The sequence below is a fragment of the Festucalex cinctus genome, chromosome 14, assembly GCF_051991245.1.
Source record: "Festucalex cinctus isolate MCC-2025b chromosome 14, RoL_Fcin_1.0, whole genome shotgun sequence".
Taxonomy (NCBI): Eukaryota; Metazoa; Chordata; class Actinopteri; order Syngnathiformes; family Syngnathidae; genus Festucalex; species Festucalex cinctus.
The window spans coordinates 16,780,001-16,794,068 of NC_135424.1; the positions used below are offsets into that span (position 1 = coordinate 16,780,001).

At 39.1% G+C, this 14,068-nt stretch overlaps 1 protein-coding gene across 24 annotated transcripts in view; it reads right to left on the reverse strand.

The window, feature by feature from the left end:
• Positions 1-14,068, reverse strand: part of LOC144001554 (neurexin-1a-like) — a 235,382-nt gene that overhangs the window by 120,869 nt on the left and 100,445 nt on the right. For all 24 annotated transcript variants that reach the window (XM_077495998.1, XM_077495997.1, XM_077496006.1 and 21 more), the window contains one exon: positions 9,385-9,768. In XM_077495998.1, the coding sequence (XP_077352124.1) occupies positions 9,385-9,768 (384 nt within the window). The remainder of the gene's footprint in view (positions 1-9,384; positions 9,769-14,068) is intronic.

Here is a 14,068-nt window from a genome sequence, read left to right on the forward strand (position 1 = left end):
GTCCGTGGACTTTAAATACTGAGCCTCTGCCCGTTGCCGCTGCATTTACTCAAAGCATTAGGCAGCTGTCTGGAGAAATGCCATTGCGATTGTTTAACGCTGGCAGGAGTTTGTAACAGCATTTCCGAGAATGTAACTAAACCACAACGCAATAACAAAGCCATTATTGCTTTTTGCAGTGCTGAGACAGACGATTCAAAAGGGAGGGAGATGGAGAGTTTTGGGGTTATAGGGTATCACTGTCCCACACACCACCGCATCACCACTTCACAGTCACATGTCATATCCATCCCTCCTGGAGTGACTCAGTCACATTTCTCACCCAAATCCAATTTCACCACGCCCCTCCTGGGGTACCCTGCAGATGACAGGGGTGTGTGACAAACGAGGCACACAGCTTCCTACCAGGCTGACACAGCAGAGAGTAGCATTTGAAAGCTGTCGGAAAATGATGGGAAATGTGGAGTTCAAAGTCCTAATACTTGGAAAATGCTTGTTCCCAGAAGATATTTAGTGTTCTTTGCTTCTCTTTATACATAATACAGGATGGCTCACTGTATTTGACTCTTTATTCCCATTCACATTCTTTATCCAGATTATATTATATGTGTTAAAGTAAAATGTATAGTATTGTATACTGAATGCTACAAAACAACTATTATAAACTGATTGGATATTTTTGGTATTTCGATATCCTACTGAAAAAAAATCAAATAATCGGGTATTCGATTAAAAACAATTGTGCTTGGTTACAATATTATGTAAATATTAATATTTATTTTCATTTTTATATTTATATTCATAATTCTGTAGCTTTCTCACTGTGTTGCTGTAATACATAGTTCGAACAATTGTAGTTCTGTTTGGTTCGACAGTGTACACGTAAATGAACGGATATCCGAGGCAGTAAAAAAAAATAATTGCTTTGAGCATTTTCTTATAACGAGGTACTCAAATTACTCAAGGACTACACCATTCCGTACGCCTCAGATTATGGTACATTATATTGCATTAAAACAACTCCTTCAATCCAAAATTTTTGCAGCAATGGCTTTAATATAGAACAACCTTGTTTCCCTTTTTAATTTTTGTGATTATAACTAGAGTCTGCTATTAATCTGAAAACAATCTGTGACTTGAACCATGAAATTGTTGTTTTTAATCACTTCAACCATTACATCACCTTTCACCCTTTCAAAAGGCAAAGATGCCAAAAGTCCAAATATATGTGTCGAGATGTGGAGTAAAATGTGAGTGAATCACAGCCTCCTCCAACGTGAGCACCACTCAACAATCCAATAGTGAAGTGCGGTTGTTTTCCGTGGCCCTTCCATGTAAATAAATTGAGCAGAATGAGGCTGTCAATGTGCCCAACAGGAGACTGTCACAGGGCAGATGGAAGCCACCAAACTAAACCAAGCATTCATTTTCCCTCATGTAAAACACAAAACGCCATTGTTGTGTGTGCTTTTCAGAGGAGTCAGCATGTGTTTGCATCCGTGTGATGTGACAAATTAGGCTTTGATACTAACAAGGGGAAGGAATGGCAGTCACTACACAGTTTTTTTTCCTTCCGTTCTCCCCTCAGGAGAAGAGGCTGTGCAGGAAGGGGAGCTGTCAACTGCATGTCACAGGATTGTGATGTGCATGCCAAGGTACCGGGACACCGGGTCCAATCCAATTTACATTTTGCTGGAGAAAAACTGCCATAGGCTTTGGGAATATATATGTTCAGGATAAACAAGAGGAAATGACTATAGGACACCATAAATAATTCAAAGACACTGTCCTCTTTAGCACAGCATTCTTGGAACATGCACAATCAAATAAGGAGATTTCTAACGGTTAAATATGTACAAAGTAAATTCTGCAAGATCTCCGCAGATTGTCTCAAGAGTCAGTATCATATCTTTACAGTCGTTGGCACAAATTTGTCTCTGCATGGCTACAGTGCAGCAACCCAGTTTGTCGCACAAACTAGGTTGCTACACTGTCGTCATGGATTATTTGCTCTCTCTTTAAGAATCTGGAACTTTAATCTTATGTGTTACCAGAACTATATATATGACAGCTACACTACGATGGAAAATCAGTTCCCGCACCCCTTGTGGACTCTTGAAAGAGAAGTGTCACTTATTTTAATAATTTACAGGTTAATCCACACACTTTTAGGAGCTATTATGAGAAACAACTAATTTCGCCACAAGGTACAGGTTTAAATTTGGACAAAGAGCAACTTTGGGCTAATGGAGAAAGAATGTGACAAAATCTAATTTTCATTCATAGCCAGTGAAACCTCTATTTCATCATCCTATTCTATAACTATTCGTGTGTTTTCTAACCAAAATGCTGAAACATTATAAGTGGCACTGAGCCAACCATTCTCTACACAGTAATTAAGCATGGTGAATAGTGATTAATCATTACTGTATGTCATATATGGACCCACATTTACCTAAATAGGCATATCACTGTATGCTCATTTGCATAGCAAAATGCAGAGGCGGGCATTCTGTCACAACTGACTGTCTGTCACTGACAGACGCCCATTTTGCTGGCAAATAGAAAACTTTGAAAAATTAACGGAATAAGCACTGACGGGGTCCATCATTGTCAGACTGCTGTTTTGCTAATGAGTGACGGAAACCTGCCAGCCGGGTTTGCTTCTGATTTGATTTGATTTATTTGATTTGATTTATTGAACATATAAACATACAAACAAACGGCAGAGAAACAAAAAAATACAAAAATTAAAACCCCATAAAATCATCACAGTTACATGTTCAAAAGGGAGTAGTACTATCGTTGATGCCATGACAACACAAATATACAACATATGTTCATTCATTTGTATATAAACGTTTATGGTTATGGTTTCTTTTAAATCTTGATGAAATTATTTATTTTGAGAATATTTTATGAACAACTACTTCCGGTTTGGATCCGGTATGCCGGATAGCGTGGCAGAGTCAGGCAGAGAGAGATCGCTAAAGAGAGAGACACGAGAGCATTACTTCATGTGATGGACTTATTATCTTCGATTTATCTTTACTAGTTTACAAGGTGTACACGGTATGCTATATTTTATTTGTTAAACATTTGAGTCAAAGAGATTATTGTACATACTAGGGGTATTAAAAAAAATCGATTTCGGCAATATATCGCGATATTATATCATGCAATTCTCAAATAGATTCAACAGGCAACCAAATCGATTTTTAAACATTCATTTTTGATGGAAAAATATTCACCAAAACGTTTTAGGGTTCACACCTTAAAGTGATTAAAGTTCGGATTTTTTGACACAAATCTCTATTTAATCCTCACCTCCAGTGGTGTGCGATCAGCACTGACTTACCCCTGGCAGCGTTCTGTGCCACGAGTTCTGGTCCAGTGTTGGACAGGGGAAAATAGTCCGGCAAGTTTTCTGGGGCCACCTAAATAAAGTGTTTTTCTTCTAAAAACAATTTGTGTTCAAAAGAGTGATACATTTGCATCACAAAACTCCCTCCGGAAATAAAGTCAGACTCCATTACCGCCGGGCACTATTTTTCTGTTCCTTCGTTCTACAATGAGCAATAAAACGAAGGTGTGTTTCTTTACCCGGAGTAGATACACTCTGAAACCTGTTAAAATCCCGCCAGAGTCGTGACGTTGTCAGGAAACCAGAGGAAGGATCAAAGAAAAGAAAAGATTAAACAAAGTGAAATCCAGCACCAACCGGACACCACCCATAACTACCCATAGTTACAAAACCAGAATCTTTCACCAACCGCAGAAACATCTAAATTCCAACAAATTAGAGAGACATCAAGAGACCAGAGGAAAGACCAAAGGAAGGAAGGAAGGAAGGAAGGAAGGATACATGGAAGCAAAGTTTTAACAGCGATGACACAGGTAAAGTAGAAATGACGCAGTGACAATAACAGATTTAGTCGGCTTGAAATAATGACGGACTGACGATGCCGGACCTGAAAAATTTACTTACGCTCACCTCTAGTAATATGTTGCATTAAATTGCTGTTGATAGTGCACCTTTGGACATTGTAGCAGGTTAATTTATCAAAATGGTTATAACTAACTTGTACATTTTAGGGAATCATTGTTTACTGTACATATATATATATATATATATATATATATATATATATATATATATATATATATATATATATATATATATATATATATATATATATATATATACACACGTGTGTTTAACACACACACTCTACTGTACTGTATATCGATCAAAACCCTACATTGAATGCAGATGTTTGCTGCACTCAGCAATGTGGAATGTCATATCTCATTAGGGAATATTTGCACGTCCTGCAACAAGCCATCTGGTAGCCTGCCTTGGCCTTACACTAATATTTGGGCTAATTAGCAACTGGATTAACAATGGAGGGGTAGACATTTGGGATGCATGGGCAAAATTGCTTTGTCTGCTTAATTAAAATCTCTCAAAATAGGGCAAATAGCTTCATGCCTGACTACAAGCACCACCCCCCAACCTCTGCTCCCGCAGCTGCGTTGTCGTCGTCGTCCTCCTACACCATATGTAATTGCCGTTCTTTGCCACCGGGGGGTACACCACGCTCGGATAAGTGAGAGCTGGGGTAATTCTTTTGACAGCTCCTCTGCCTACTGGTGCCTGCTGCATCCGACCAGCATCATGGCAATCTGGAGCCATCAAAACAGCTGGCAGCAGGCCAGGGCACTTCCTCTGTACCACTGTTCCCACTCACTTCGCACACTAATGCCAGTGCAGACAGAGCAGACACAGCCAGAACACATGAGAGATGAGCATCCCGGCCAAAACACAGTGAGCCACTTGAATGTGAGAAGAAAAGGAATAACTGTGACAATAAACTAATAGCTGTGAAGATGCTGCGCTTTCGTTTCCATTTGCTTGAATTTCCCATTGAAGCCAGAACGGATTCTGCCTTTGTTAACCCAAAGAGCGCTCTCCAGATAGATAATTCTCTTTCAGAAGTAAAGTAAGAAAATAATCTGTATCCAGTGGCCGTTCCACTTCGCTCATGTACAGTACTCGTATTCCTGTCATCTTATTAATCAAAACTGGAGCACACGTGCGGGGGAAAGGCAGAGCTCAACTGGCACATTCAAGAGATGTTCACTCACAAACACTTCTATTAAATATTGCGCTGCCGTGGCATCAAATGCATTAGTGGTGGTGTTGTTGTCTCTTTCTATTTGGGTCAAGCTACTACACTTACCGCTATTTTTATGTTTAAGTAGCATTGTAATTCAGCAAGATTGTCTTGCAGCTAGACATAATAATGTAAGTGGTAGTGATGTCACCCATTGGTTTATATTTTGTAGATAATTCAGTGGTTAACAATGCTGCCTGTGGCTGTAGGTTTGTTGGCTGAAAAGATAAAACAATGACAGTTCCATTTTGAGCGTTCTCTTCCGAGTCCCAGTGGATTGTTTTGTCTCAATTTAGGCACATCCACTCCCAGCATCCCGTTTTTGTTTGTTTATTTGTTTTTAATAGTCCAGTCAGCATGGAGAACACATTCGAGTTCTCATTCTCATCTAATGTTTGTAAGAAAATGTAAGAAAATACTTTGGAATTCATTTGAACAGTAGATTTCAAGAAAACAGTAAGCCTCTAAAATTCTCTTTTCTTATAAATTTATGGGAAACAGATGTTAAATTGATTCATGATTTTATGAATTGATATTAGCCTAAAAAAGTAACATCGATTCTATATTGATCATTCGATTTTTTAAAACCCAGCCCTAATTTACAGTGTTACAATTTGAGACCAGCGGGACAGCCAGCTTCCAATAGCTGCCAGGATTGAAAAAAAAAATGAAAAAAAAAGTTGGATTACGGTTAGTGCATTGAACTGTCACTCTAGATAGCATTTAGAATTGCCTAAAATAATAACATAACCACTGGTTACTAGCAGATTGACTAGCGATTTTTTTTTTAAATAAATAGTTCCCGATTGAAATGATTGTCTATTTTATTTTCAGCGAAATTGTAGTGTCACGTTTGTTTGTTTTTTTAATATGGTCACCCTAAATTAGTGTCCCTCTCCAATTTAGTTTCCCAAAGTAGCCACACCTCAACAGCACAGCTTCATCTTGCTTTACATATTGAATGTATTTCAAATGGGAAAACAAATACAGGAACAACAGCAATAAGGATAATATCAGATTTAAATTGGATTATTACCACAAACGCTGCAACAAAATGCCAGATCAGGTTTTTTGTCAGTACATCCATGTTGTCATGAAATGTATGATAACGATGCAGAATGGCTTCCAATGAGGAAACCTGAAGTGCATTGCACCATGATAACGTTGTCACATGCTTCACCTCTTTTTGACATTTGCCTTGATTATGCATATTATAATTTGTTCATTAATATGCATTGCGCTGTACATGTAGAAGAGAACTTCTGTGCAGCATTATTGTTGCTATTGTTAATTATTCTATTTTTTTGTTGCTATTAATCAATACATAAGAGAAAACATACAATGGAAACATCATGTATGACTCCAATATACTTTTGAATTGAAACAGTCTTTCACCAGATTATCATATTGCAAGCTACACATGTTTAAAAATGCAAGCAAAACTCTACTGTTAATCCATTTTAATTGCTCAGTCTGTTTACATAAAAAAGCCAAAAATATTCAATTACAGCCTTTCTTAGCAAAAGAAGGATTTGGCCCTCTCACAAGGAGACGGTTGTTGTTTTGATCGAGCTAGATTTTGATCAAGCAGGTCAGACTAAAACTAATCTGCTGGTCAAAGGCCAACAAGCTGATGTAGGCAGAAACGCACTGCCACAACCTTGCTGAGCTTTGCACTCAGTGAAACCCAAACACATACAGTATCACTCTCTAATTCAGAGAGATCTATCAAAGCTATAGATCCATAACACAACCCAAAGTGAAAGCAGTCCCAGTAGAAGCATTTGTACTGCGTGGGTAATGTTTTAATGCAGTGTAGCCTATAGAGCATTGCATAATCAGCCAAGACGCCGAACTTCAGGACTTCACTCACATCTCGTATTTGTCTCCTCCGGAGGAGGAATGATGAGTATTCTGAGCCCGTTCCGGGCACAGTCGAGTGGTTTGATGAGTTAAAAGGTTAGCAGAAGACAGCCAATTTGCAGGCTATTGTGCATGCTTGATATGACCGCCAGTGCATCAGTCAGCTGCCATTCAACACAGTTCAACATTCTACAAAGCTTGACTCTTTCTGTCTGCCTTGCAGTGCCGTGTTAAACTGCTTTTTTCTTCAAATAAATCTGGTTTTGTCCATGTCTCAAAATCAGGATCATGGATTGACGTAAGGAAACAGCACCAGGCTTCCCTCTAGAGCTGTCAAAATTAATCGATTAATCGACAAGTAATTGGTTATCAAATTAATCGACAATTTAAAAAAAAAGTCGTACACCTCGCCCATGTATTTCTTTGATTTCAAACTCAATCAATCAAGCTTTATTTCTAAACAAATATGTCTCAATGGAGCCAGTTCTGCCCATATTCACGACGCCATTTTCAGTCAGTCAGTTTGAGCTCCTCTCAGAAAAATGCACTCTGGCTGCTTCGAAATGGGTTTTCCACGTCAATTTTTAGGTATGACGGACAAGGGAATCCCCTCTATCGCACTCCCTTTTCCATTTCAAGAGTTGCAAGCAGTACTTTGATGTCTCTCGCAGGCAGGGCATATTAAGTCATCTTTGAACCCCCCCAAAAAATGTTGAAAGGGGGCTTTTTTTCATATTGACATATTTCAACTAAGTTTGAGGTATTTGAGGACATGCTGACGACTTACATCTGATTTGCACGATGAAAATAGCATGATGCGAGCATTTTTGATCAGATTATTTATTGTTGATAATACCGTGATTTTTCAAAATGTCGTCTTCATTATGTCTTTCTTGCCTGATCATTTTCGCAAGACCCAGTGAGATATCAGGCCCGGAGTTGCCGTCTTACGGGGATATAACGCCCGTCGCCTGTCATCGCAGACAAGCTCTTGGTAAGACTTCACCATATTAAAGTGCGAAAACACAATATCACGACACCATTCATGTCAAGAAAGAGCATACGCAGACCGGCTGTCGCCTGGACATTTCGATTAAGATGTTTACATGGCGGTCACTTGGATTGGCAAAAGGAATATAACACTCCTGTGATTCCGAATGACATTCCTTTCGGATTTGGCCTTTTCATTGCGATGGATGTGTTTATTTTCATTCTGTTTGGTCATTCGGATTCATTCTAATCAAAATACATGCGTCCATGTCAACATGTTAGTGACACTGGTTTTGATGTTTTTGGGTCACATACCTTTACACAGTAAAGAACTTTTCATACAATGTAACAAAGTGCTCAAATGTCAAAGCAAACATGGTGAATCAGCATTTAGATGTTATGCTGCACGGAAATGGAATAAGCAGCCAACAGATGTCAAGTTTAAATACTTTTGAATTCAGGCTGAATTTAGAAACCCACTCTTTTATTTCTTGAGTTTACTTTGAAATGCTTTCAAAGTCTTCTGCGTAATGTGTAATGTTGTCAATGTATGTTTTCCCCCCCTCCCTGCTTCTGAATGTCTTGTTTTTAATAGGGCTGTCAAACAATTTCTTTTTTTTTTTTTAATCAGATAACCGCCCCTGGGGGGGGTTTAACACATCTTAGAATTTTGATTAATCACAACTGATCGTTTAATTAAAAATGTGTTTTTTTTAAATCAACATTTTTTCCCGCCAAATTTAAAGTAATGTGTTATTTTTTTTACATTTAATGTTATGAGGATGTCTTAAAAAGTTTTTATCCACTGCACATGCTGATCTTCCTATTTTTCTAATTACTTGCATAATTTAAAATGGGGAAAAAATGACCCCAATAGTTTGACATGAACAAATATTCTGAATGTCATATGCAAACATTTTTCAAAACAAACCTGTGCTACCTTTAATGTAACCATCCACTGTCAGCTAAAGGATCATCTGCGGTCAAAATAAATAGTGTGATTAATCTGCGTTAATACATAATTAATGCAATATTTTTTTGTGATTAATCCATTCGTAAATGAGTTAACTTTCACGGCACTAGTTTTTAAACGCTTTTAGTTGTGTCCTTGCTTGTGTGAATCACACAGAGTTGCCTTGTGTATGAAATGTGCTACATAAATAAAGCCGCCTTGCCTTCCCCCAATTAATCATTTAAATCCCCATTATTATTGTGTGAATAATAGTTTGGAAACGAGAGAAAAATAATGGTGTCATCACAGCAAAAAATGTCTTTGAACCCTTACAGAGAAAAGGAATTGGGTCAATGTGCAGTGCTGACAGCAGCTCAACCACAGCTAGGAAGGACGTCCTACCTCTTTCGCAGGAGCGGCCAAGGTATCCAGTTCCAGAGCAGTCGCACACATATCGGTTCCAGCCTTCTCTGCAGATGCCGTTGTTTTGGCAGGGATTGCTCAAGCACTGTTTGGGAGGCTCCTTCGAGCACGACGGCTTGACTCCGGTGGCCTTCTGACTTTCAGCCAGGCGCCGCACGTCTTTACTTTGTCCGTCAATAAATAGATCCCGAATGCAGCCGACGTAGCCATAGTTAAGCAGAGCTGTCCACACCTCAGTGGGGAACACCAGGCCCATTTTGTTCTCTGGCAGACCCCCGAGGTACAGATTATCATCCAAGTCCAGAATTTCACTTTCTCCAGGGGCTGTATAGGCAGTTCGGAGGGTGTTGATCGAGATGGTACCTAAAAACAGAGACAGATGGATATTTTTCCCTCATTTATTAATCAAGTGTGAAATCCAGAAAACTCATTTAAAGATGGTCCAATGGAGAAGTTAGCCTAATTGGTGTTATCTATTGAGACAGGGTCAGGGCTTTCTTCATTTAGAAAGACTGATGAATGTTGATAAGTCACATTAATCACAAGGCAGCGAGTCTATTAGCTGCTTAATCCCGGATCTCTAGCATCCTCCTCTCCATTTTCCCTGGATTCCTCATAATACATCTCATTTATCTTAAAGGACCTCATAAAAAAAAAAAAAAAAAATTGTGAGCAAGCGTAGAGGTGAATAAAAATTTGGCGCCCCTTCAATCATTTCAGCCAGTCGTAAAAAAAAAAAAAAAAAAAAAAAAAAAATTGCGGCCATCTTTTTGAACTTGATTAACGGTCTGCAGCGTTTTTCACTCAGTCTCTCCTTCTGTTTGCCGCTCCAACATAAACCTGCAACAAGAGTTTGTGTGTTTCTCCACCATGATTTATTGCTCTCATTCAGGTTTAATTCTCGATCCGGAGAACGGTAAACAACAGCGGACATGACTGGACTGTAAAGTTTAGGAAAGAAAGGCCTTAGTGTGGAAATTGGATCCAGTGATTAATTTGTACATGGATCCGTTACTCTTAGTTTAGGTGCCATTGTGGATCTTTAATTAATAACTGCTGCCTTCGCTTTCCACAGGAGGTTTCTGCCTGGAGAAAGCAACAGAGAAATAGGCTAAGGATGCTCCAAAATAATATTGCCATCAAATAATAATTTGCATTTTGAGTGGCAGATGCTTGCAACGGAAGATATGAAGGGCTAATAGTTTATTGCTTCTGGCCAAATGTCTTCACTGTTTTGTTGTGAAATGGGAGCAGAGCTTTTAAGTTCCTTTTTCTTCTCAAACTGTTTGTGTTGGTTTGGGAAATTTGGAAGCCCTAAAGCCCGCATTAATTTTCATCATGGCTGTATGGCACTTTATGGACACATTAAATGGGGTCTTTCACATTTGATTACACCAATCATGAACATGCATGAATATGAATGCAGAATTATATTAATTGCATGTATGATAAATATGTAATTAGTATACAGTATGTTGTTAAATTGCTGCTAATAAATTTATTGTGGCCATGATTTTCTCTCACACAATGACCATGAGAACATTGGAAGACCAGGAGCAGAGTTATTAACCTGGTCCCACCAGCACGTTGTAGCCCGTTTTCAGGGTCTTGGCCCCGGACATCTGCTCCAACGCTTCCCCGCCATCACGGACTGCCCCCGCTCTTTCTAGTCACATCTGTTGCGACTTCCAAGCTTTGCACACTTGGCAAGGGCTACCCGCTACACAGCCAGAACAGCTCCCTTCAGGTTACCGCTAACGAGCACACTACATCAAACTCATTAGTGAAGAAACTTTTCCCTCATCCTAGAGCAGGTACTTAACTAAAGAGTCAACATTAGTGTGGTCAATGTGGTTCGTGATGGGTGTATCCGCCCTTCGCTTTTGTGGCCTGCCCCATTAAACAGTGTGACAACGCCAGGATGGCAATGTCAGAAAGTATCAATTAATTAGGGATGTTCAATACCCTGTTTTTTTTTCAGACCGATGCTAGTACACAGTAAATTCTGTACAGTAAATTTGACTCTGTTTAGAGTGGGACCAAATAAATTCAGTTTTAGAGTAATATTTACACTTGGAAGAGAGTAAAATCAAGAATTGGAAAAAATTAAAAATAAAAGTGACTCAAGGGTGTAGAAACAAACTCATGATCTTGTAAGTCTTACTCAAAAACTGAGTCTATTTGGTCCCTCCCTAAATAGAGTCAAATGTACTCTAACTAGTCAAATTTACACTACAACATTTACTGTGTACGATTACGCAACAGTTGAGTTGTCATACCGATACCAACTACGATACCACTTGTACTTTCGAGACATAACATTTCACCCCCCAAAAAACAATGACATAATTTCAAAGAAAGATCTTCTAAATTCGACTTTCTAGTTCCTGATCATAAAATCACCCCAAGAGGACAGTGGGTATCGGCCACCATTGTGAGTACTGATACCTTGAAATACGGCCTGATACCTGTTATATTAAATGTAGAGGTGACCTGATGAAACTTTTTCACTTCCGATAGATAAAATATCGATTTTGCATCCTCAAGTACTGTTCAACATTGATCCAAGATGATATCAGCAGGAATGATACGTGCTTTTCTTTATTTTTAGTATGAAATGTTGGAAGAGACTTCAATCAAGTAATGCTAGTTTTTTATTTTTATTTTTTTTTTATTTTTTTTTTCAATATTGGACCAATATTCGATATAAATATTGGATCGGGACATCCCTATTTGAAAGTGGACCGATTCGATTCGGTTTGAGAGGATATGACACGATTACTTTTATGTTGTCATTTTAGACACATCTGATTGAACTTATCAGTGATGTAAATGTGCCATTTCCTTCTATGATATCATAATAATGGACAATTCGATACAAATCTCGGGGTATGAACAATTCATTTCATTTTGATTCGATGCAGTCACATTTTAAATCAAAAAACAATTTTCTGGTTCTAACTGTTTTTTGTGACATCCCTGATCCACACACCATCAACTAATTACTTCTTTACGACCCATTACATCTACATGTGAATGCTATTATTGCATGAATAATCAAACATAGCTGTATTTTTTTTGTCCAAGGGTAGGCTTTCTAAATTGATGCGAGTGGGAGACGAGAGGATGTAAGCATATTTAAAAGATGGGTTCGGAGTGCTCCGCTTTCTTGTCACAGTCCTGTAAAGGAAGTGTGTAAACAGTCGAGCTACATTGTCGGGAGGCACTAAAGAATCCCGTGGGGACGTGTGCCATCACCAGGCAAGGAGCATGAGGACTGGAACGCATACGCGTATTTTAGGACTATGTTTGGAACATCATTCATCGCCAAAAGGGTTCGGGGATGTGCGTGTGTGAATGTTGCCGAGCATAAAAGGGGAGGAGATGAATCTCGTACAAGATGGGAACATGGAGATAAAGATGTCTGTAAAGGGCATGGGGGAGGAGAGCACAATGACAGATAAAAAAGCAGATGAAGGAGCACAATAGCAACCAAGCACCGGATAAACTTGATCAAACTAACAATGTGCAAGGCAGAACTTAGTGATGAAGCTCCCCATTACTTTAAAAGGCGGGTTGACCCCACCCTTATTATTAAACGAGAAAGAAGTAGGGCTCTGCTACTTCCTGCATCAGCAGCCAGGCGCAACTTGGCATGATACCTCCTAACCCCACTCACACATCCCCAAAATGTGTTAAACCGGGGATTACTACAATCCAGTTAGGACGATACGGCCAAATCTCTCTATGTGATTGGATTCTCTGTAGGGAGAGCGCTCCGGAGATGTGTTGCCTCTGTGAGTGCGTACGTGGTCATATTCTTAGCGCGTGCGTGTGGCAGGAAGTGGGGTTCGCGACGGAGCAAGGTCCATATATCTGTGACCGACACCACTCTGAGCCCAGGAGCCCTCACTTAAAAGGAGAGTGTCACTTAACGTCTCTAATGTATTGAGGTTACAAGATGCTGTCTGAGCTGGACTCCATTCACAGATCTGCTTCCTGTAGGAAGAGCCTGTTTAGATGAATACAGGCGAGATCATTCTCCACTATTGTCAAGGATGCGGCTCAAGTGTTGCTCATAGAGGAGCCGGCTGCGGATAATTACGTTTGGCTCTTGTGGCGCACTTCAGTTTTTAGTCAGTCTTGAGTATTAATAGAATATTTGATAGCAAATTCTGCCATATATTTCAGCTTTATTTCGCCGACTCCCAGCAACATTATAAAGTATTATAAAATCCTGCTTTAATTTGACCAAGTATTAAATTGCAATGTGAAATGAAAATTGAGACTTTCTGGAGGATATAAACTGGACAAGTTGAACACAAGCCCTTCGATCCAGGTTGTCTTTCACGTTTTTTTCATTACAATTTATTTGATCTTTAATCACAAGTTAGTACATGAATACAGTACACTAATTTGCTTCAGGCTCAAATGGCCACTACCATAAAACTTATTTTACCCACCATTATGATGCCTTATAGATATGTAAAAAAGCTATTTGTTGGCAAGCTTCTGGGGTCACGTTTAAGCAGATCATTAGCTACTACAGAGCTGCCAACCTAAAAATGTACTTCCAGAACAATGGATCAGTATTTACTCTACATATTTTTAAAATTGTCAAACATATTACCGCGGGATGCTCAATGCTTTTTTTTTTTTCCTC